This window comes from Aristolochia californica, unplaced genomic scaffold (assembly GCF_029961685.1).
Source record: "Aristolochia californica isolate CCGP_79_NKW_82.1479 unplaced genomic scaffold, dmAriCali1.0.hap1 SCAF_4, whole genome shotgun sequence".
NCBI classification, from domain to species: domain Eukaryota; kingdom Viridiplantae; phylum Streptophyta; class Magnoliopsida; order Piperales; family Aristolochiaceae; genus Aristolochia; species Aristolochia californica.
The window spans coordinates 41,639,881-41,664,644 of NW_027182103.1; the positions used below are offsets into that span (position 1 = coordinate 41,639,881).

Sequence of the window (24,764 nt, forward strand, 5' to 3'; positions counted from 1 at the left end):
TTCTGGATTGGATTGATCGATCATACTAAGTCCAGGCATAATAAATTATGAAACTTGATCAATCATACCAACTAGCTTGTTCGATTGAATAGAAGTATGTCATAAAGGGACATAGAGCATGATCAATCATGATCTTTTACTGGGTCGATCATACTGACTTTTGCATAGCCAATGTTACAAAGCATGATCGGTCAATGGGTTAGGATTGATTGATTAATCGATTACGATTGATTGATCAATCATGTTTTTTTGAAAGGCATGAAAACTTGTTGATCAGTCATAGATGAGTAATAAAAATATAATCGTTAGGCACAATTGATTGATAATAGATTTCTAATGATCGATCAATTTGGTTTGTTACTTTTTTGAAAAATGGCTAAATAATAACTAGTTTGGTTGGAAAACTTACAAATTGTCTACAAGAGTCTCTTACAACATTGATTGATCATTTACTCACAAACCAATAACTATTCAATAGCCACTTACTTGTTATTCCTACTCAAAACCCCTTTTTGAGAAAAAAATAAAAAAATTGAGTGTATAATTTCTTTCCAAATCTCTCGAAATATTCAACAATGTCCTTCTTGAGTTTAACAATTTGATTCTATAACATTGAGATCTCCCCTATTTAAAATATGTTTATCTTACTTGTCCTTGGAGATGATTGTTACAATACTCACAACCACTCCCAAGATCGCTTACACTTTAAAATCAATATGTGGAATTTGAATTTAAGACAAATGGATCATTGTCAATATTTTTTTAAGAGTTAAATATTCAAGATTTTGTATTTTTAAACCAGTTTATTTAGCTCAATCCCATTCTAGAACTAGTGTCCTTTGGTTTTTAAATCATTTCGTACATTCTAGCAAGTATGTTTGAGTGTATATTTGCCAATTCCTTAACTGATTGGTTAGTATTTTAATAAGCTAAATACACCTGGGCTTATTCTTATGAAATTTATTGATTGTGCTTAACTTGTATTGTTGAACTTAAGCTTTAAAATTTCAACTTACTCATTTTGTTTAATCAACTACTTTTGTGCTAGAATTTCTAATTTGGCTTATCTTGAGTTGTTTTGAAAATAGCCTTCTATTTCAAACTCATATATTGTTTAATTACACATTATACTTTGAGTTACTTCTCATTGAACAATTATAAATTCCTTTGTAGGTCTAGGTTGGTATAACCTAATTGAAATGTTGTAAGTCACTTTTTAGGAAATTGATGTGATTTGGGCTTTTGTCGCCATAAAGCTGTGTTGTTTCACAACTTTCGTAGTGGATTTAACTCTATAGTATAAAGACATTTTAAGAGTAGATTAACTATCTGAGTTTGGGTTGTGGACTATTATAAAAATTGATAGTGTAACTTGTTTAATTTCATGTGAATTTACAAAAGGTTTACCGCATAAAGAAAAGACTATACAGGGTTTGGTTAAAAGAAATAAGTCTCAACTTGTATATTTATAGGTTGTGTTGTATCTCATTTGGCTTTCTCCACGATATTGAAAGAAGTTTTTTACAGGTTTGATGGAAGCAGCAACTTCATGTTAGGTGTGAAGTATCTTGTATTTCTTAGTCAAATTTCACTTTTTTCTCTCCTAGAAATGATAAAGTTCAATTTTTAGAGTAAAAAAAAAAAAACTTAGAGAAAAACACTTTGTAATCTCTCCAATTTATATTGTAGATTGCTCTTGGAGTTACCATGTGGTTTTTCCTTGACCATGAAGGGTTTTTCATTTAAAATTTGGCGTATTTGATTGACTGAATTTTTTTATCATTAAGGTTTGACATAATTAATTTCATAAGTTCATTTATAATGACTTATTTGGTATGACTTGTACTTGTAAGGTTGTGGGTTATCACTTATTAAATTCAATTATTAACATGTCATTTTATATTTTATATTTTGCATTAATTAATTATATAATCAAGAAATATAATATATTACCTACATACCCTTAGGTTATAAAATAGTGCTTTATACTCCTAAAATAGTATTAAAATTACTTACATCTCCTTACTATTTAACATGGTCAGTTAAATTTAAGTTTATCACATAAAAAAAACTAAGTACTCCTAAAATAATGAAAATGCAACTCATACTTCTTGTGCAACAAGTGAGACTAACTCAACTTTGGCTAAAAGAAATGATGTAAGACTCACTCATAAGTTCATTTATGTGGTGGACTAAGTGAGCTACATGTGAAAACCACATCTACATAAGAGAATTTATGTTTAAGGATATTTTTGCATTGTTATATGCTAAAGTTAGAGTTAATTGATTATTTTTAATAGGTATGGGTGTTTTGGTTGTTAAGTTATGAAGCCTAATTAATGCCTTACGTTGAGTTGGTACGCCGATCGAGCTTCGCGGTAAAGTTGTCATGGGGTTGGAAGGGGGCAGGGAGTCCCCAAAAGGTACACGTTATATTGACAGTTGTTTCATTAAAGATAGTTTGAGAATTTTACACGTGTATTTCTGTTTCCATAGTTTTTTTCTTTATAATATGAGGTACAACTATTAGAGTCGTTATCAAGTTGGGGAGGCAATTTGTAATTTAATAGTCATATGGATCGAAGAAGATCTTATTTTAAAAGAAAACAATATTAAATTGGGTTGTCTCAAATCTGCTTGAATGGGTGGGTGTTCAGGATATGCCTCTGAATCACCACAAATGATTTGGCTCACTTCTTCACGTGGGGGCTAATGGATTCTCTTTAAATGAAAAGATATTCCTCGGAAACCCCATTTTTAGCATATCTCGATCAAACTCGTTAATGGTGAGGGATCCTGGAGTGGGCTTCCATCAACTGAGAAATCGCGTGCCTCGCTGGACGCAGATTTGCACAGAATCCCGACCCACGTCTCCTCGTGGTGGCTGTGGTCATCTACGCCAGTTCATAAATATTCACGTATAAAAGAAGTTCATGTGAACTCTCGGTCAACGCTCGACTCCCAAGTCCAGCCTAAGCTCAACGGAAAATCTCTGTTTTCACTCTCTGCTTGCCTCTCGACTGTGGATCCTCTCCAAATGGCTCTTTTCCTCAGACCTGCTATTTCTCCTTTCGCGATATTCTCTTCGCAATCAATCAAAATGGCGAATACTGTTTCAGTTTCCTCACTTTCAGAAACTAGGAAGTTACCCATTTTGCTCTTCGACGTGATGGACACCCTCGTTCGCGATCCATTCTACCAGGATGTCCCTGCCTTCTTTGGGTAACCCTCCTTACTGTGTTCTTTCCGTTTTGCAAACTAATTTTTGCATTATTTCTTCCTTTTCTGGTTGCTCCTCTATACTTGAACTTACTTGATTTCACGTATTACTAGTGTCTGTGTACTTGGTTGCCTTACTCTTGATTTCAAATGCTAGTCGTTTTGCTATCCGCTGTTACGGAAAAGTAACAAAACTTGCCGGCTTTCGACAAATTGCCGAACAGAAGGCGATACTAATGATCATATTCCTATGCTGGAAATGCAATAACATATAAGTCAAACAGTTTTACTGACTAGAGAAACATTTTGGAAAAACACCTTTTTGTTTATTGATTCTTTGCAAAATTTTACCATTTTTTCAGTGTTTCTGAATTCCAATTATCAGTCTATGACGATTGAAGTCGTAGTCCTTCAAGATCTATCCAATTTTGGTGCTTTCTGATCCTAAAAAATGAGTTGATTATTGTTTCAATTTACTTCTTCATTGAGGTGAACCAATACCTAACTTTTTTTTTCCCTGAAAACTATCAATCCCTGAATATTGATTAAATGTTTTAGTTTTCTTAGCTTACATCATGATGATACCCTTATTTTACAGAATGTCTATGAAAGAACTATTAGAAATCAAGCACCCTACTGCATGGATTGAGTTTGAAGAAGGCCTGATTAATGAGGTATACTTCGAAATGTGGGTTAGAAGGTATTCTGCTACATATCCATGTGCCTAAGACTTTGCTAATAGGTTTTCTGATCCTTTGAAAACATGGTGTTTTCCAGCAGCATGTTGCTCTGGACAACTTTGTTCCTCTTGTATTCTGAGGGTTGAGAATTTTTCTCTACCGCAATATCTTTCCCTGTTTCATTAAATATTCCCTCTCCCTGTTTTATTATTCTTTTAATAGCAAGTTGATAACTTAAGATCGTTGAGTTTCTCAAATTTTATTCTTTTATTGTTTATATGACAGGATATAGTTGGCTTCAGTGATTGGACTAGAAAAATTGCAACTGGAGTGTTTGTAGTACATTAATTTTGAAATTCCGTACATTCTTTGTGAACTGAATGGTGGTGTTTCCTTCTTGAATGTGAAACTGTAAACAATAGAAGACTATTCAAATACAGCTGGACTTATTTGAAAAAAAATAGCGAAAAATTGTTATGTTCCCAAGCAGTCGTCTGCACAACTGAGCCATATATGTGCTGAGTAAATGATCCTGATAAGACAGTTTTCTTCATAAGTAAACATTTTTTGGTTGCAATGACTGAACTATCTTTTTCTGAAGAGCTCGTTGGAAACTCGATTCCGAATTATGAACTAGTTGAGATGACAAGGCTTTTTATTTTAATATCTTAATCTAATTTCAGGAGGAGCTAGAAAAGAAGTTCTTCAAAGACGGAAGGCCATTTGATTTGGAAGGTATGTGAGACCTGATGGTAGTTTCCAGAGACGAAGTTGTAATTGGAAACTGAAATTTCACTAAGAATCATTTCTGACCGGCATGTACTCTTCCCCAAGTATTGGAGTTAATACACCACTTAAACTTAGGTGAAAAGGGATGGCAACTCATTCCATCATGTGGGAAAAACGAAAGCACACTTTCTTATAAAAGTTTCTATATTCTGATGTCTTTTGAAAGTAAGATCGGTCCTCCTGTGCAGTATAGAACTTTCATTAGTAGCCATTTTTTTCTGAGAAATCTATGTCCAAAAATTCTCCTTATTTCTGGTGGTATTATGGATCAAGGAGTAACATGATACTACCATGGTGATTTACCTTTATTCTTTTCAGGTCTGAAGGCATGCATAAAGAAAGGGTATCACTATCTAGATGGAATCAAGTCATTGCTTCTTAGATTGAAGCGAAACTGCTACGAGATTCATGCTTTCACAAACTATCCTTTTTGGTAAGTCCAATTCTGCCTAAAATTTTTGCCACCTATCAACCTAAATGTTATTTGCCTAAAGTATTTGTGTAAGGCCCTTGTTGGGGTCTCTGATGCAATTGAACTGGTTAATGGGAAAAAATGAGCAATCATTTGTTGTTGTATGATGAGAAATGGACTTCATTAAGAAGAGAAATATGCATAAGCATTGTGATCGGAGGATGCACAAAGACTGAGAAGGCAAGAACAAATTTACCAAGAAGAAAAATGAAAATTGTTTAACCAGTGGAGAAGGTGTTTCAAACAAAATGATGTTGTTGGAAATCCTAACCCAGAACTCAACGAAGTTGTTTAGCCTAATATAGATGTGCATCCAAGAGATGTCAAAGGGCTGCATTGGTCTCTGATCTCATCAGATATATGCAGGATCTCTCAACATAATCTTTTCCTTGAGGTTCTTGGTCCCTCCAAAACATGTTTTGGTTACAGCTTTGCTTACCAATAAGATGAAAAAATTTATCCTCGTGTCTCCTTTCATTTTGTTTCTTTACATCACAAAGCTAGCAATACACCAGAATTTTGGCTGCTAGGTACATGATGATCGAAGAAAAGTTGAAACTTTCAGCATACTTATCTTGGACATATTGTTCTTGTAACTCAGGTACCGTGTTTTGCATTTAGCAATGTTTTAGCTGTGGATATTTATAAAGCATCCAAAACACCCCAATTATAGGCATTTAGCTGAGATCTATCACATGTACCTCAATTGCAGGAAAACGAAAACCTGCACCTGAAGCTTACTTTGCAGTTCTCAAGCATCTTGGAGTTGAGCCTTCAAGCTGTATCTTTATTGATGATAGGTTTTTTCTCCCTCTAATAACTTCAGCTAAGGCTAACTTGGCTAAATGTAGTCTGCTGATACCAACATATTCCATGACTTCATGCACAGTCAAACTTGGTGAATTCTTGCGCATACAACTTCAGAGAATAATTTTTATGCAAGTGCAAATGCTATGATTATTTGTGAATTCTTTCTATAGGAAGGTCGATGCATTCCTAGATACCTCAAGCAGTTAGTCTCATGCCTCTGTTTGAATTTATGATTGTTAGGCTGTTTCATGTGTGACTTGCTGCAGGATGGTGAATGTTGAAGCAGCAATAAGCACTGGAATGGTTGGTATACATTTCAAAAATGCAGATTCTCTTGAGAAGAATTTGTCTCTCTTAGGAGTTGAAACAAGTATAAGAGGAGAGAAAGAATATGAAGATTTGAATCCCATCTTGCAAGCAAAAAAACAGCCGTTGTGACTTCTTACAGCTCTCCTGTATCATCTGTAAGATTTTCTATTGCTAAATGTTGAATTCTTGAAAATTAAGATATTGATACACACTGTCAATTATTTCTTTACAAATTATTGTCACTATTTCCAGATTCATTCATGTTTTACCGAGACAGCATCTTTGATTACAATGCAGCTCAATGACTTTTCTCGTTGACGAATAAGGATGTTGTTCCATTTCTCGAGACTGTTGCTGCAAATGTAGAAGAGCTGTTGATGTATTTTTGCTGCAATCAAGTCTAGTTTCATTTTGATGTATTTTTTTAAACTGTTCATGCATTGATCAGTGCATCTCCCTGCCCATCTATCTGGAGGCCACTAAAATTTTTGCAGAAGTAAATCTATTTTTAGTACTAGATAACAAAAGTTGCTGACATATGGTCAGACATTGTCATGATTTGTCTATGAAATGTGATATAATCATATGAAAAGAATTCCCGCATACAGAATTTCTACATCTGGCCATTGAGACATGGAATGTACTTTTATTTAAAACACTTCAATTGCCTTTGTATCTTTTTTTTTTTTTTAAGTACTACACAACATCTAGGGCTGAGTAGTAACCAGATTATGCCATATACCCTTATGAAATAACCATGCTAGAGTTCCATTTCATACCGCTGAGTGGAAGATTATCCTTATGAAATGTAATAAGCACATAATATCCATGTGGATCATGGATTAGATCTTTTCAGATGGAGTGGCTTGAACCACTAGAGCAGTTTTACCCGATTGTTGTGTTCTCATTCTGCAGGAGCAGGGGGATTGTGGCGCCACACCATTAAGTATCTTTCAAGGTGTCGAACATCATACTTAGTATACTTGTCAAAGAGGTGCCGGAAGTAGCCCTAGAGTTCTTTGGATTGGCTGAAATAGTGATTCTAGAAAAGGAAGGGTGTGAGGAAGGGATGATCAAAATGAGGTTCTTGGTTGAAGGTATACTTATTTCTATTGAGAGTTGTCTCTAAGAACCTTTGAATGTTATGGAGGGATCTATGATGGAAAAGGTAATACATGAAGACCTCTTTGACTTCAAGAGGAAGAGAATGGACGTCTTTGGGTGGGGGGGGGGGTGTAGTGATATAGATTATGGGAATGATTGGGTGGATGGGGGTGAGGCTGTATGAGTAGGCCTAAAAAGGAGGTTTGGGAGGAAGTTGTCTCTACGTTTGATACGTTTCACCTCAAATCGCCATTGAGAAAACCAATTTACCCATCACAGTTGTTGGGTATTGGGTAACATTTATTTCCTGAATTGTAGCATTTGGGGAAAATATGTCATGTCCATGGACCAGGGAATTGTGGCCAATAAGATGGAGTTGGAACTTTTGGATGCTTTTTTTAATTGTCAAAATCTCTTTGAAAGTGGAACTGGTGTAGGTGGTCCAGCTGTCCGACCTGTGTATGGAAGAATATAAGAATATCATCAATATATACTAGGGCAGGAGAAAATTGAATACCTTGGTCATAGCTTTTCTGGAATAAGAATGGAGCGGTCTTCACACCAAAGGACATGAGTTTTCATTGGTAATGAGCATTGGGGAGGTAAAAGGCGGTCTTGTGTCGATCCTCAGGTTGAATGCCTAGTTGCCAAACTACTTTGAGATCAAACTTATAGAATATCTTACTTTGTTGAGATGTTGGAAAAGGGTTTTCGACTCAATAAAGGGAACTTGTCATCTGCCCAGAAGTGATTTAGAGGCTGGTAGCTGATTACTAGCCTTGCTTCGACTAAGGTTTGAGCATTTGTTGACATAGAATGTTTTGCACACACACTGGGAAGTAGTGGGTTCTATAAGTCCTTGCACGAGCTTGGAGAGTTCTTGTTGAGCCATTTAGCAGTAAGAATCATACCTCAAATGACTAACATTTGTAGAATTGATGTCTTTACTCTCTTTGAACGGGATCTAGATGAACAACTCTGCTCATGCCTGTAATGGACTAGCTTCCTTTTAGGAGGAATTGAGAATGAGAAGTAGCACATGAAGACTAGATCAATTGTTCCTTATATTCATAGAAGTGACTGACGGAGATTTCAGTAATTCATGGCAGGGTTGGATCAATGTAAGAGATAAAATTTGTGAATATGTTGTTGCTTAGTCCACCATAAAGAGGGGATCATCTCGTGAAGAATGTTGAAGCCAATGAGGGCATCCTTGCTAGTGAGGTATGAGAACTTGGACATTCATGGAATAATGGGGAAATAGCTTAATGGTGATTGTCTTACTGATTTTTCTAATGGAAAACCTTTTGCCATTGGCAGCTTCGGAGGCTTGTTGAAATGGGTGCCAAAAATGGCTAGGTAAAAGACTTGGTTGATAATAGCACAGAGGCTCTTGTGTCGAAGAAGGCATTGGCTGAAATAGGCCTTGAATATTTATCTGTGTAGATCTTGATGGGGGCAATAGGAATGGGTTGACTGTTGGAAAAGAGGACGGGTCAGGGCTTAATCAAAAAGAGATCAGATAGGCTGGGTCTAAAGTGGGATTTCGTAACATTTCAGCAAGTTTCTAGGACGGGTTCCTTTTTCAAAGGAAGATGTCTGGGTTAGCTCAAGAGAATAAAAATAAGCTAGCTCATATATAGTATAGAAGAGGTTGTTGCTAATAATGTGGTTCATCTATATACAGCCAAATATATTTGAGAAACATGTTCTAAATTATATTTTGTTCTTGAAAGTCTTCAAAAGTGCTATGATATTTTTCAAGAGATGTACTTAGCCAAACAAGATGACAACCTCAATGAGAACTTTGCTTGGATTAGAAGGGTTTTACAATAATGGAAACCTGCTCAGCCCTATTCCACAAATATTGCCACTCAAGAAAAACAAAAAGAATCACTTGTTTCAGCAACTATCTTACAAAATCTAAAGTCTTATCTTGATGTAGCAAAATCATAGGTTTTCAACTCAATAGCTAAAAACCTTCCTCGTCAGTTTGTGCAGTCATGTTTTGCATTCCGACCAAAGTACCAGATCCACAACTTGAACAATTAGAGAGCTCTTCCATATTCTCCCTAGGGAGGGGGAGTGACCATTTTGGCAAAAGCAGAGGAAGAGGAGGCAAAAGAAACCATGGTAGAGGCTGGAGTGGTGGAGATTCAGCTTTTAAATCATGTATTTGTTGTGGCTTATAAAACCATGTAGTAGAGAGATGCAGGAAACTACATGAAAACCATTTTTTTTCAAAGCTAGTTAAGCCACCACCACTAATTCTGAAGCAAATAAGGAAGGACCTTCTAACACCTCAAAGGACAAGGTGGTTCTTACTAAAGAAGCTTATATATTTTAAAGAAACTCAAGAGTATGATGATTTCTGCACATAGTGCTCTCACTTGCACAGTTGCTACTATTGATATGTTTTCTTTTTGTTTCATGTTCTAACCCTTCACTTTGGATCATTGACTTGGAGCCTCAAAACATCTTATTGGTAAAATTTGGAACTTATCTTATACTATGGATAGTTTTGTTTCTATTGTTGATGGGTCTCAAATTAAAGTGTAAGACATTGACACATCCACTATATCTCCATCTTTATCTCACTTCAATATTTTATTTGTTCTTCAACTTCAATTGGGTATCATGTTTGTCAACCAATCAACCAAAAAACTAATTTTTTTATAATCTTTTCTCCTCTAATTGGGTTTTTAAAGACTTTCCGGACGAAAAAGGTGATTGGTGGAGGCCATATGAGAATTGTATCTACGACTTGGACACCCAACTTATCTCATTTGTGACTTCAACCAATCCACGTGCAATATAGTGGCATCAGAGGCTAAGATATCCTTCTTTGTCTACTTTAAAAACATTAATTCCATCATAGTCCATTACTAGTTTGTTTTATAAGTTTTGTGAATTGGGGAAACACTATAGTTTTTTCACCCAAACTTGACAAAGTGCCTTCAAGTCCATTTTCTTCAGTTCATTAGGATGTCTTGGATTGGTACATGTACCAAACATCACTGTGTCCCAAGTATTTTATTATATTTGTAGATGATCATATTCTTGTAATTTGGCTTTATTCAACAAAAGACATATCTTAGGTGTTTTCTATTTTTGATTTTTTTGCACTATGATTAATATACAATTTCATAAAAAGGTGCAAGTTTTTCGTTGGTAAAGCAAAAAAAAAAAATGCCTGTCTCCTTCTAGTTTTAATCTTTGTGCAATATAAAGGACATTCTTTATCACACATCTTGTGCATATACACCACAATAAATGGTGTATCTAAATAAACAAACATCTCTTGGCGGCTGCCTGCATAATGATGTTATTAATTAATGTTCCACATTTTTATTTGTCATATGCTATTATCACTACTTGTTCTTTTATCAATAGAATTTCTTCTATTATACTTGAAAACAAAACACTTTTTCACAAGTTGTTCAAAACATTCTCTGTTTCTATCATCTTGTTGTGTGTTTATGTGTACTTGTTTAATTTATAATTTATCCTCTATTTAAAACAAATTTGGTCCATAAATGGTGATGTTGTTCAAGAAATCAAAAAGGTTATGTGTGTTACTCATATTTCTTCTTTGGACCTTTATTTAGCAAATGTCACTTTTTTCAGGCTTGGCCCATTTATTCTAATTATTCTCCTCTTGGATTTACTTCTTCTACAAGGATGCCTAGATCATTGGTTCCATTGGATCAACATATTTCATTACCACCTGATGTGTGAGATTTAGATATAATTTTGGACATTTCCTCTCCTACAGTTGACCACTCACATGTGCAGTCAAGTGATGCTCCCTAGGTAAGCTCTTCACCATTATCTTCAATTGTTTTTTGTCCTCCTTGCAGTACTAGACCTATTGCTATTTGTAAAAAACCTAGATCTTGTGTTGAAAAAACAACCTTCTACCACTCATCTTATTAGCAATTTTATTTCCACTCACAATCTATCTTCAAGTCGTTGTTTTTTTACTGCCATGTCTTTCGTTTCTATCCTCAAACTTATGAAGAGGCTTTAAACATTCCTAAGCGGAGAGCTACCATAGAAGAAGAAATGGTTGATGTGTCTTTACTTTGCAACACAATCCAAATGGTTGTTAAGGGCTACACTTAGTCTTATGATATTGATTTCGAATAAACTTTTTCTCCTATGGCTAAATTGAATTTATTATGTATTATTTACTCCCTTGTTGCTAAATTTAAGTAGACTATTTCTCAATTGGATGTTAAGAATGACTTTCCTTAATGGTGACCTGGACAAAGAGGTTCACATGACACAACCACCTGGGTTTTTTAATTGAGAGAGTAAGGTTATTTATGGTCTGAAGTAGCCACCATGTTCTTGGTTTGACAAATTTAGCAAGGTAGTGTTCAGATTTGGGTTCAAAATGTGTGAGAGTAATCACTCAGTTTTCACAAAAAAAAACTAATCAAGGCATGATTCTTACAATTGTTTATGTAGATGACATCATTATAAACATGAATTCATATAATGGATAATCAAAATGTGAAGATCCATAAGTAAAGTCTTCCAAACAAAAGACTTTGATGCTAGAATACTTTCTCATGATAGAGGTTCTTCAATCCTCTCATGTCATGATTTTATCTCAGAGGAAATATTCTTTAGATCTCTTGAAAGAAATCGACATACTTCGACGCTAGCTAGTAAAATACCCCTATAAACCCCGAATAGTAAATTGTGTGTTGAATCTGGTCAAGGGATTGATGTGGGTAGATTTCAACGATTAGTCTGTAAACTTATTTATGTTACTATTACAAGACTTGATATCTTATTTATTGTAAGTGTTATTAGTCAGTTCATGCATCACTTCCAACAATCTCATTGGTTACCCTTGGAAAAAATTCCTGAATACTTGAAGAAAAATGTAAGACAAGGGTTTACTCTATAAAATGTCATGGCATATTAATATTAAAGATTTTGCAAATGCAGATTGGGTTAGCTCCCCTATAATAGGAAATCTACCTCTGACTATAAGAAAATTTAGTTACTTAAAAAAGCAAAAAATAATATGTGGTGGTATGATCAGTGTCAACGCAAAGTACCGTGCTATAGCTCATGGATCGTGGGTTAAATTTTTATTTTCAAAACTTGGTTTTCGACAAATGGTCCCATGCAATTTCATTGTAACAACGACCGAACCATTCACATTGAGACGAATTGTGTATTTCATGAACAAACCAAGTGTATTGAGATTATTTGTTACTTTGTTTGAGAGAAGCTACAAGCGAGTACACAATCCTAGAATAAAAAGCACCACATTCGCTGCAACTTCAAAGTAAAGATTTGTCTGAGGAATCATAGAAAATTGGCAATTAAATCAAATCGAAAGCAGGGAATCCTAGATTGATATTCTTCTCCGTGTGATAGAGAGCTCGATCAATTTTGGTTCAACCGAAAGGGAGAGAGGCATCCGCTCCTCTATCGCCGTGATTGGTAGCTGAAAAGCGAAATGAGTTATCTTATCTGGAGACTGCCAATGAAACTGTTCCGTTTCAAAAAAACGTTGATGCTGCCCAGGATCGAACTGGAGACCTTCAGTGTGTAAGACTGACGTGATAACCACTACACCACAGCACCTGATGCCTTTTTATTTGACACAAATAAAGAAGAAGTAACGATTTTCAAGCGCCAGTTACGGAAGACAGAAAGGTCAAATTCCTCGACAACTTTTTTCCAGCTCTCAGTCGAGCACGCTAACATTCTTTACCTCTTTGGCAAGAATTGATATCCGCGCCAAAGGAGGTAAAAGGTGACTTGACAACGAGAATAGCTGTGTTTTTCTCTCCCTTGCCCTGTCACATTCTGTCTCCGCCCCCATCTTCCTCCTCCCCCTTTCTCTCTCTCTGTCTCTCTCTCACTGACGATTTTTCTCAGCTTTCCAAAATAATAATAATCATATTGACATAAAGAGACAATCTTCTTCGCCTCCGTTAATTTCAACTATCAAGGAAACAGTTCAAGATGAAACAAAAATGATTCATGAATTCAGAGATACTTTTACTAACAAACATCTCTTTTTCCTTCTTTTACTTATATACACATCTCGACATCGGCCGAGAAGGATCTCTACACTTCGTTCTTTAACGGCCGGAGGACGTAATTCCTCGCCGTCGCGGAACAGAAAACAGCAACAACAGAGACATAAAAGCTGACGGAGGCGCTAATCCAAAACGCCCGAAACGAAACAAATCCTTCTTCCCTACTTCTATCTAACACCTCCCCTGATGCCACCGGGAAAGTTGCCGTCTTCTTACACCCTTCGTCGGAGTATTCCACGCACAAGTCGGGATTCCCGGCGAACGCCCCTGGGATTTTCCAAAACCTCTGTCTCCCCGGCAGAAATCCCGACAAACTGTTGTAAGACAAGTTTAGAAGCTTCAAATCCCTCAGGCCGGAAATGCTCGCCGGGATTTGACCCGTTAGCGAGTTGTGGGACAGATCCAAAGTCTTCAAATTCTTCATCTTATCTACATTGGGTGGAATGTGTCCCACGAGAAAATTGAACGAGAGGTTTAGGCATTCTAAGCCCCTTAAACCGATCAAACCTACCGGAATTTCTCCCTGTAGCCAGTTATCCGATAGATCAATCGTCGCGATAGACTGAAGGTCATACTGGAAAGCCAACTGACGATTTCCAGCAACCTTCACAGAGATAGCGACCGAAGCGTCCGACACATTGGTTCTATTAAGTTCCTCGCTGTTGAAGATCGAGCTGACATTGAAGTTCCCGTCTGGAATAAAACCCGAGAAATTGTTGCCTGATAAATCGATGTATTGAATCAACTCGAACGAAAATATCCAGTCCGGAAGGTTGCCATGGAAGTTATTGCCAGATAGCGAGAGGAGCTTGAGGTTTGACCATTTGAGGATGGCCTCGTTCAACTCCCCTGACAGATTATTCTCGCCGAGTTTAACAATTTCCAGTGACTTGCATCCTGCCAATGGCAGAGGAATCTCGCCGGAGAGTCTATTATTTCCAAGATCTAAGATTCTCAGACTGTCCAGTGCATCAAGTTCCGGCAGCAGATTACCGGAAAGATTGTTATTATTGAGCTTTAATTCCCATAACTGAAAGCAACCGACGAGGCTTAAAGGGATTGAACCAGAGATTGAATTGTAAGACAGGTCGATTGCCTGGAGATAAGTTAGATTGCCTATCGTCGGCGGAACCTCTCCCGTTAACTGATTGTGAGAAAGAAACAGACCTTGCAAGCTTTTGAGTTCTGTGATTCCCTGGGGGATTTCTTCGGAGAAGCTATTGTAAGAGAGTTGGAGAAGAACTAGCCCAGATTTATCTGATGTCTCTGCAATTTTGCGAGGCAAACGACCGGAAAGAGAATTGAAGCTCAAATCGAGAGAGAGAAGCTTGTCGGAGAAGATGAGTCTCGGAGATATCTCGTACTCGAGGGCATTACTTGAGAGATTGAGCTCTCTGAGAGCTCGAAGAAAGGAAATGCAGGTTGGGATTCCTCCTACGAGGGCATTGCTTGAGATGTTCAGTACCGCCAGAGACTGGACCGAAGCGGAGAAGCACGGAATAGTTCCGGAGAGATTGTTGGAGGCAAGATTAAGGAACTCGAGGGGTTGATTAAAATCGCGAAGAGTTCCGTTCAAGAAATTATCGGAAAGGTCCAAGTACTTGAGAGAGGAAAGATAAAGCAGACTGTGCGGAATTTCACCTTGAAAGGAGTTGGAGCGTAGGTCGAGTTTTTGCAGCTCCGTTGAGAACTTCCCAATCCATCCAGGAATTATGCCTCCAAGAATGAAATTTTCAGCCAAAACAAGCGCTTTCAGCCTTCGAAGCTTAGAAAACTCCACTGGTACTGCACCGTGGAACCTGTTTCTACTAACATCCAGAAACTCGAGTGAATGGAATTCACCAAAGCAGGCCGGAATGGAGCCGGAGAAGCTATTTTCGGCGAGGATAAGAGATTCAAGCATCGGAAGGTTGCAAAGACCGGGATGAACCGGTCCGGACAAGTTGAAGCCAGTGAGATCGATTCGAACGACTCTTCCAGTTTGATTTGAACATTCGATACCTGTCCAGTTACCGCATTTGTAGCCAGTCCAGATGGACAAGCACTGTTTGGGATCGTTCACCCAGGATCTAAACTGAAGAAGGGAGTCTCTGTCTATGGCATGGAGATTAACCTCTTCGGTGACAACAATAGCAGCATTCACTACCAGTACAAACAAAGTAAAAGAAAACCGGAGAGGATGGTTGGGAGGTTTTCTTTCAGGAGCTTCCATGACATGAGGCTTGTACTTGCACAGAGTTATCTGAAAGCGCCGGAGAGTGAGCGCGCGCGTGGAAGCTGAAAAAACTGGAACAGAGCTTCGAAAGCCATTAAAGAGAGTACTTAAAGGGTCTGGTTGGGTCGAAGAACCGACATTCTCTCGGCAAAGTAGCAGTAATTTTAGCTCGTCGCCATTAAAAGGCAGAGGCCGACCTTGGTCTTTATCCTTTCTTTTACTTTCCTGTTTCCCTCTGGCAAAGAAGGAGATGGAAAAAGGTAAAGGTAAAGGAAAAGGAAAAGGAAATGTACTGTTTTTTTTTTTTTTTTTTTTGAAAGAGAGAGAGAGACTTTATCGGGAACTGCCGCCTGTGGAGTCTGTGGGGCCCTGTTCGAAAGACGAGAAAGTTTGTCTGTCTGCGGGCCATGCTGAGAAGACCTCTTTCAGGTCCCACTATTTGATTTTAAAAGACAGATTCCGAAGAGAGGCGGTCAGAGTGAGAAAGCTATTAGAAGATTGGAGAAAGATGTGGGTTGGTCTGGGTCACACTGGCTGGGCATTTGGATGCAGTTTGCCAATGGCGCACACGTGAATGTACCGACAATCTTCAATTAACCTTTGAACGGTCATCGTTAATTCGTATAGTATTCATGTAAAATAGGGAGTCTAAAGTGAATAGAGAGGAGAGGGATGGTTTGCACGAGGCGCCTCGATTGTGGTTTACCTTAAACCCTAAACAAAAAAAAAAACAAAAAAAATAGCATTGGCGTTGTTTTTCCCCTATCGCCACCACACAAACACAAAAGGATTGATCACATTTCGAGAATGATGTTTGTCTTCTCCTCTTGACCTAGAAGGCACCGCCCAGTTTGCCCATCTTGACGAGGATTTTGCTCCTCGTTTCCACCAAGGCCAGCCCCACCAGACACCTTTCACTCCCTGGCTTCGTGAGAGCTAACCCTTTTTTTCCACGATTTCACTATCATAGAAGTGATTAGTAATGACTCTAGAGCAATGCAGTCTAGGCGATGCCTGTCTGGGTTGAGCTTCTTTCTCGTCAGAGCTCGGAATTCGCACTGCAAAATTTGATGTGATTTCTGTCCTTTCTCCAATAATATATGAATCTGCTCCAAGTTGGAGCCTACATGTGAATGAAAGTCGGGAATGCAAACGAAGAATGTCATTCTGCCATTAGACCCTTCATTGGAATACTCAAGTTTGAGCTCACTTCCGGCCCAAAAATATTTAATGGAGTTTGAACAGGTCAAATTTTAATTTTAATTTTTTATAAAATACGTATCAAATAAATTATACATAAATTTTACTTCAAATTATGCATGACTTCTACATAAAATTATATATGAGCACAGTAACCAATTTGTTCGAACTAGTGTTTTTATAAAAAAATTAAACCTATATTCTCGTGTTTTTACAAATTTGTTTGCTCTTAGTCAAACGAGTTAAATCTTTCTTGCATAGAAACCAAAACCTTACACAACCATTGGTAAACAAAACTGGAGACACACCTCACTAGGGGTGGCTTCGAATTGGGTTCCGGCTCGGTTCGATTCGGTATACTTGGATATCGAACCGATACGGCTCGTTTGAGTTAACGAGTCAAGCTCGACTGAATCAAGGTTCGGTTCGAAAGCTCACGAGCTCGAGAGTCGCAGGAGGGGGGGTCACCGAGCCCCTCCTGTTCGCCGCTCTGGCTGCCTCAGTCGCCATCGACAGCTTCTCTCCGGCCGCTACATCCCCTTCCCTCTAATTTCTTCCTCTTCCTCCAATTTCTTCGCCTCTATTTCCATCACTGTAGCTTGTCCTCGCCGGTGCCACACCTTCGCTCCACGTTGTCTCGGCGGAAAACCAGCAGAGAGTCCCCCCCTATGCGTGAAGACAATTTCGCACGTGCGAGATCATAAACAAGTAAAAAAAAAAATATTGTGTCCCTTCCTCATGGTTTTGAAGAAATTGAAAAAATATTTTAGTACAAATACATTTCTAGAGACTATTTGTGGTTTTTTCAATAAACGTTGAAAACACATTTTTAGTAGAAATATAGGGAGACTATTAGTGCCTCATGTTTTTCTAATTAGAAATTCTTATTAAAAAATTGTATAATTTTCTAAATAAGATTTTCTTGCCAAGATGGACTAGAAAAACTATATAGAAAAATTTTAAATAGGTATTTGACAGTTGATGTTATAATACTTTTAGCAGGAAGCAATTTTTATAGCAATTTTGTGTTTGACATTTTATTTGATTAAAATTTTATTGATAAGTATAATAATATATTAGATTGATTATTAATTTTTATTTATTCCCCTAGAAAAGGCAATAAGAGGTTCATTTAACTTTCCTAAGAAAAATTTAAAATATTTATTGTAATTTTCTAGTAAGTCTCTAATAGTTATAGGATTTTATTTAAAGGTTGTTTTAGAAATATGCATCCTATATGTTTTCCCTATAATATAAATTTTCAATCAGGGACACTAATGAGGTCATAGTAAATTTATGGCCAGATTAAAAAATTACAAAATAAGCTATACAACATTTGGGTAAAAAATATTAATATTGGTTGGTTCTAATCCATTATCTAGATTCAATCCCGAACTTCCACTATCATTCTTTTTTCAAAAATGTATGCATAATTTTATAGATAATTTATTTGACATATAATTTATGTAGAGTATTAAATGTAGATTAACCTCGAACTTGGTTAAAATGATTAGGCTCGAGCTCGATTACAATTTTAGGCTCGAGGTTAGGTCGGCTCATGCTCGAGTTTGAAATCTTTAAATCAAACTCGATTCGAACATAGGAAGGTTCAAACTCAACTGGATTCGATGCCACCCTTATGCCCAATTTTAAGTAGAGGTCATGCCCAATTTTATGTAAAGGTCATGCCCAATCTTATGTAAAATGTACTTATAATTTTATATATAATTTATTTGACATGTATTTTTTGAAAAGTTTTAAATGTATGTTGGAACTCGAACTCAAGACTAATTTTTGAAAAGTTTTAAATGAATGTTGAAGCTCGAGTTTGGCTTGAACTCGATTAAAATTATTGGGCTCGACTCGAATATAGGTAGGTTCGAGCTCGGTTCGGCTCGATGTCACCCCTACACCCCACGGGTAAACAAAATAATACAATTAATAAAGAAAAATCAGTAGAACATACCACAGACAACAACTACTAAAAAAACAAAAAAAAGACGCTTATGACGTGATTAGAAGATGAGCAATGGAATCGTATCATGCAAAGAAAACGATAGATCAACCGTTAACAAAGTATACTAACATACGTGAAGACACAAAAGCCATGGGAGTTCATAGCGTAAGCTACGGTCCGGTCTGCTTTTCTGGTCAAACCAAATATGGGGAAATGATTTCCAATTAAATTGACAAACCAGAAAAGGCAATTTTCAAATTCCGATAGGTCTCCTCTTCTTACAAAAAAAAAAAATGACATCCAAAAATGGAGATCAAATATCACTTGAATTTCCTCGTTCCTTGTCAGCCCACCGCACCTTCCGAGAGAACTTGGGTCCGCCACCTTGGCCATGTTCAAGCAACAGAACCTCCAATATGTTGACGGAGAGAGTTACATGTAGCAGAATCTGTTGAACATAGGCCCCGAGTCGTCCTATGTCCAAGCTTGTACGGGGGAGGGTGACCCTCCACTCCTCCCAGGATGAATTGGAATGTCGCCCGTAGCAGGTTTCAAATTTTTTAACGCTTGGCCTAAGAAATAAATTATGAATCAGCAAAAATAATTGGGAAAATAGTGAAAAAGAGAATCTATCCGTAGAATGTCACTCAAGTTCAAAACGAAGGGTAACTCCGACCTAATCCAGTTTACGAGCAGCTCGGATTCGGGCTTCGGCGGCTTCGGCTTTGGCTTCTTCGGCTTTTCGGCTTTGGCTTTGGCTTTTGCTTTTGAATTGGTCTTTTCCGAGTTCGATAACAATCTTTAAATTACGAAAACACCATTACGAATACGAATAGAAACCTAATTCCTTCGACCTTCGCCTCTTCCTCCCTCGTTCCTTCTCTTCTGCGCGTTCAGCCTTTCGTCCAGTAGTACAGTCCTACCGCACTCCGTCGGACCGGAGAAAATAGCTGAACAGGTAAGCTCCTAAATTCAATTCGTCTTCTCCTTCCTTTCATCTACTTTTTTTTTTTCTTCTTCTGAACGTAATCTTCTGGCTCTGAGCTGTTTGTTCCTTGTTTGCCTCTACCTCAGTGATCTCTTTCATTCTCACGACTTCCTTCAGTCAGATTTCATAAAATTCCTTTTCCTGATATCAGCTTTTTTTCTAAAGAACTATTTCTTCGTCTCTCCGTTTATCAGGATAACTTTGCCACTTTCTTTAGTATGGGAGGCGAGAAGAGATATTCGGGAGTTTATTTAATGACTGCGTTCAATTTTCTCTAACTCCTTTAATTTATTTCAATTTGTTTCAAAATTCAGTAAGCTCGGGTGAAGAATTCCTGAAGCTTTTAATTCATGCCCACCTGTCTAACGTCAAACGACACCTTCCTTCTGTCTTGGGCTGTCTGATAGAATAAGCCGCACTTCGGCAGATTCTCGAAAATTCAAATGCTTTGCGGGTACGCATATTTGGTTCACAGAAAGAGGACGCCGAGTAATTACGTTTTATTTGGTTTTGTTACCTGCTGGATGTCCAGAATTCGTTAGTTTGTTCTTCTTCTATTTGTCGCAAAGATTTAGTAGAAAATTCTAGTCAGATCTTCAGCATCTTGAAAAAACTTCCCATGGATGCCTGCCGCCTATGCAACCGATGCAAGCAGAAACGTGTAATCCTCGACTTGTCCTCCAGCAACTGGGTGTGTGAATCCTGCGGTTGTGTCCAACAGTTTGATGATTTTCGGTCTGACTATGAGGCTGGCTTCAATGTGCCCTCCGGAACCATTGTCCGCAGTTGTACCTCTACCCAGGGAGCCTTCAATTACAGAGAAAATAAAATCTTTCAAGCCCATAACGAAATTGAAGATATCACATCAAAGCTAAATTTATCTGGTCCACGATCTCGTGAAGTTAGAGATATGATTGAGAAAATCACTGAAGGTGAATTTGGTCAAGGCAATTGGTTCCAGATCTTAATTGCTGCTGTCTCTTATATTGTTATCCGGATAAACCATCTCCCTCCTTCCATTTCTGAAGTTTGTGCATCATTGGGGTGTGATGTTCATGAGGTTGGTCGAATGGTCATGAGGGCAACTGAATTCCTGGACCTCAAATTACCTGAGTATGATATGGTGGCTTCCCTTGAACGCGCAATCCATTCTTGCCCTAGCTTTGTTGGAGTGGCAAAAGAGAAAGTGGAGGCAATGGAAAAGCAAGGGAAATTCCTTCTAGTGTGCTCTGTACAATGGTTTTTGACCACCGGGCGTCAACCACTTCCTGTCGTTGTTGCTGTCTTGGCTTTTGTTGCAGAGGTGAATGAAGTGAAAGTTACAATAGAGGAGATTGCCAAAGATCTTTATGCTGGGGCTAAGACAAGCAAGCTGAGGTATAAAGAACTCAAGGAGACTTTTGTCAAAGCTGCTCAAGCTTTGCCATGGGGAAAGGATATTACTGTGAACAACATCATCAGGAATACCACATACATTATTAAATATATGGAGATGAAATCAAAATTTGAGCCTTCTTCACAGTCGAATATCAGTAAGTCACTGGTACAAGTTGATTTTGATATTAAGGAAGCTTTAGCAGAGTGCATGCAAAATCAAACAACATATATTGAAGATGATTATGGTAATTCTAGAGAAGATGACTGGAAGTATTTTGACATGGAATCTGGAAAAAAGGGAGAGGGTGAAGGTTTAGATGATATTGATAATTTTAAACTTTCAGAAAAGTGCTTGTGGAATGCATATAGAGAGTTCTTGGACAGATCTGTTTTGGTTAACAGTGCAAGTTATGAGGCTACCAAGGACAATAGTAGAAAGAGGAAGAGAAATCTCGGTTACTGGTCAGGAGATTATGATTCAGATAAGCATCTTATAAAGGATCATGATATGAAAAAGTATATCGGGTTTGATGCCTTACCACCATCTTTTGTTGCAGGAAGGGAAGCTTGTAAGATGAGAAGAGAGAAAATAAAAGCTGCAAAACAAAGAATTAATGAGGTTATGCACCCTAAATCCTTGCTTTTGGGGACAGACAAAGGTATAAGCCTCTTTGAAGAAAAGTTCCAAGCTAGAAAGAGATGCAGTATTGATGAGGAAGACCGTATAATTGAACTTCTTCTCCTTCATCAGGTGAAAGATGAGGAAATAGAGCTGGGACATTATAATACCTTGCTTGACCTCCATGTTTTTAATTTTGTGGAAAGTAACAAGAAGTCATCTGTATTTCAAATGCCTTAAGGGCATTTGGCGGGTTTGCTCATTATAATACATAAAATCATTGGCTGTTGCTTCAATAGCTTGAGGATTTACCTGTTTGCTCAAAAGGAACTACTAGGTCTTGTTTGGTAGTACAGAAAGTGGAGAGAAAAGAAGAAAACAGCGGAGAAAGCTATTTTCCCTTGTTCGGCTGAGAAAAACAAGGAGAGAAAAGAATTTGGAGAAAACTATTTTCTTTATGGTGTTATTGCACTCTATCCAAAAAGTGAGTTTGGAGAGGGGGAAAAAAAAGAAAGAGAAAGAGTGGAGAAACTTGTGACAGGCTTCCTTCTCTCTCAAAAGCAACCCTAACGAGAATAGAAGAGAAAAGCTCGTCATGTATGGGTGAGGGGGAAATCCCCGTGCCACACATTCCTACATCGTTACATCACATATTTTTACAATTGATACATATGTTTAACGGAAAAAAGGGAGCTATTTTATTGTTATAGGTCTATTTAAATCATATTATTTGATCTGTTACATTCATTGATAGGTTGTGTAAATTTATGATTTTTTATTATTATAATTTCCTTATGAAGTTATGTGAATGATGGAATGGCCTATGGACCACAGATATATTTGAGGAGTAGGGGCTGGGATGGGATTATTATTTGATCTGTTACATTCATTGATAGGTTGTGTAAATTTATGATTTTTTATTATTATAATTTCCTTATGAAGTTATGTGAATGATGGAATGGCCTATGGACCACAGATATATTTGAGGAGTAGGGGCTGGGATGGGATTTTCAACCCTGCCATAGGTTTTCAAAGGGACAGGGTTCTATGTTGGGTTCATAGGGGAAATCTAGGCTTTCAAAAACCCACTCCAAATCTGACTCTTCTGCAGTTTCTGTGCTAACAAGTAATGGAAAGATTTTAATAGCAGAAGCTGCAAGGAAAGACATCTCTACTGCATAACCTCCTTGAAGGTTTTGGTCAGTTCAGAAGTTCAAGGTTTCTGGAGAGGTTCTATACTTGCTCGTTTCTTACACTGAAGTAAAGAGCTTGAAATGAGCAATTTCCGTGATGTTATCTTTGTAGGCATGACTGCTCGTATAAGTAGTCTACTGATATTTAGTAACTGCTTACTCATTCTGATGTCATTATCTATTTGGGGTAGGATTTCGTTTTTCACAATGACATTATGTTTCAGTTTTCACTTTCAACTTTACTATATAGGCTCTCTCTAATCCTCTCCTCCATATATAGATAAACTTTTGTTTTGGTTCCTACATGTAAACAGTTTAGGCAGAGTCTCATGTATGAGCACCAGTTTTGATGTTATGTTAAATTTTAGTCCAAAGTCTTATCCTGAATGACTAGCTAAGTTTTAATATCCATTTTCAACTAAACCTTCTGGTTACTAGTCTATATAAAATTATTGTTCACCCTCACATGTGGATCATCTTTTATAACATCTATTGGATGGAAGGTCACATTTTAGTACCAATTGTGTACTATGTTAAATTTAGATTCAAGGTCCAACCCAAAATGACTAGTTAAGTTAAAGAGTTTCTTTTGCGACAAACAGTCCAAGATCTTTTAAAATATGATAGCAGCAACAAATCTTCCTTGTGTCTTGAAATATGGGGAAAATGGGTCGAAGGTGGGAGTGAAAAAAATGGAAATGGCGAATTATTTCATAGGTATTCAATCCCCAACCTCTCTTTAGTTCTAGCAATGTAAGAGACATTTAAAAAAATATCCAAGTTTTATATAATATTATGTATAACCAATCTAAAAGTTAGATTATAGGTCTGGGTCACATGTGTATAACCACACTAGGTAGGCTTATTTTGTGTGCAATTTGTTAAGTGACTCCAGCGTAAGATGTGATATAGCACCTGCTAAAAGAGGGTTTCTTACCATGTACCCATGTACATGAGGTACATTTAAGAAACATTATTATTTGTTTAATATCTATTAACTACCATTTTCAAAAGGGAACTCCTTGAAGAAAGTTTATATTGCAGCTTCACCAAATAGATAGTTTTCTCCTCATTATAAGGTGAACCATTCTAAAGAGGATTATGGCCAAACTCCGTTTTGAGCATTAGCTCTTGATTTTTAACTAAAAAGAGACATCAAATGCAATTGCAAGGAACATTAGTTTTGTGAGAGTTAATTAGAGCCTATTGAGTTTTCAAAGAGACCTACTAAGCTATGAATAATTTCCAAACATGGTCTTTTTAGATATTTTACTTCTAAATGCGATTTACAAGATATATAATTCTAAATGTTACTTTGTGTTTCAATTCAAACAAACAATTGAACTAACATTATTATTAAATCTGTTAAGAGATACACACGAGTGTAGTGGTGGCATAGCTAATAAATAAGGAGAACTTCTATAGAGATGACATATAACTGTAATTATAAAAGCTGGTGTATGTCCTCTTATAATTTTTTCCTATTGAATCATATAGCCCTAAGGGCATTGTAGTCATTGTAAACACTTTCTCACAACTATAAATTGAGCTTCAAGGTATGGGGTAGAACATTCAAGCCTCTTCTTCTTGGCTCAAATTCGTCCTTACACCTCTCTATTTTTTCCTCTTCTTTTTCTCCCATGGTTTATTCTCTCCTCTCTCTCAAGAGGTAGAATTCCTCCATTCTCTCCTTCCCTTGAAATCTCTTGTGTTTATTTGTTGGCCCTAGAAATCGATACAACCGTAGAACTTATGTCTCAC

At 37.3% G+C, this 24,764-nt stretch overlaps 3 protein-coding genes and 1 non-coding gene across 4 annotated transcripts; 2 read left to right on the forward strand and 2 right to left on the reverse strand.

Moving 5' to 3' along the window:
- The first annotated feature begins 3,013 nt into the window (after positions 1–3,013).
- Positions 3,014–6,897, forward strand: LOC137963918 (flavin mononucleotide hydrolase 1, chloroplatic-like). Its single transcript, XM_068811151.1, has 8 exons — positions 3,014–3,222; positions 3,818–3,893; positions 4,583–4,634; positions 5,007–5,121; positions 5,691–5,761; positions 5,873–5,960; positions 6,237–6,434; positions 6,577–6,897. The coding sequence occupies exons 1-7, from the start codon at positions 3,038–3,040 to the stop codon at positions 6,406–6,408; spliced, it is 759 nt and encodes a 252-aa protein (XP_068667252.1). The 5' UTR covers positions 3,014–3,037; the 3' UTR covers positions 6,409–6,434; positions 6,577–6,897.
- Positions 6,898–12,920: 6,023 nt separating this feature from the next.
- On the reverse strand, positions 12,921–12,993 carry TRNAV-UAC (transfer RNA valine (anticodon UAC)). Its single transcript has one exon. It is a non-coding gene; the product is annotated as a tRNA-Val (tRNA).
- Positions 12,994–13,411: 418 nt separating this feature from the next.
- On the reverse strand, positions 13,412–15,882 carry LOC137963711 (receptor-like protein CLAVATA2). Its single transcript, XM_068810881.1, has one exon. The coding sequence runs from the start codon at positions 15,664–15,666 to the stop codon at positions 13,483–13,485; it is 2,184 nt and encodes a 727-aa protein (XP_068666982.1). The 5' UTR covers positions 15,667–15,882; the 3' UTR covers positions 13,412–13,482.
- Positions 15,883–19,705: 3,823 nt separating this feature from the next.
- On the forward strand, positions 19,706–22,564 carry LOC137962949 (plant-specific TFIIB-related protein PTF2). Its single transcript, XM_068810094.1, has 2 exons — positions 19,706–19,784; positions 20,129–22,564. Exon 2 carries the CDS (start codon positions 20,434–20,436, stop codon positions 22,048–22,050), a length of 1,617 nt encoding a protein of 538 aa, XP_068666195.1. The 5' UTR covers positions 19,706–19,784; positions 20,129–20,433; the 3' UTR covers positions 22,051–22,564.
- The last annotated feature ends 2,200 nt before the right edge of the window (positions 22,565–24,764 follow it).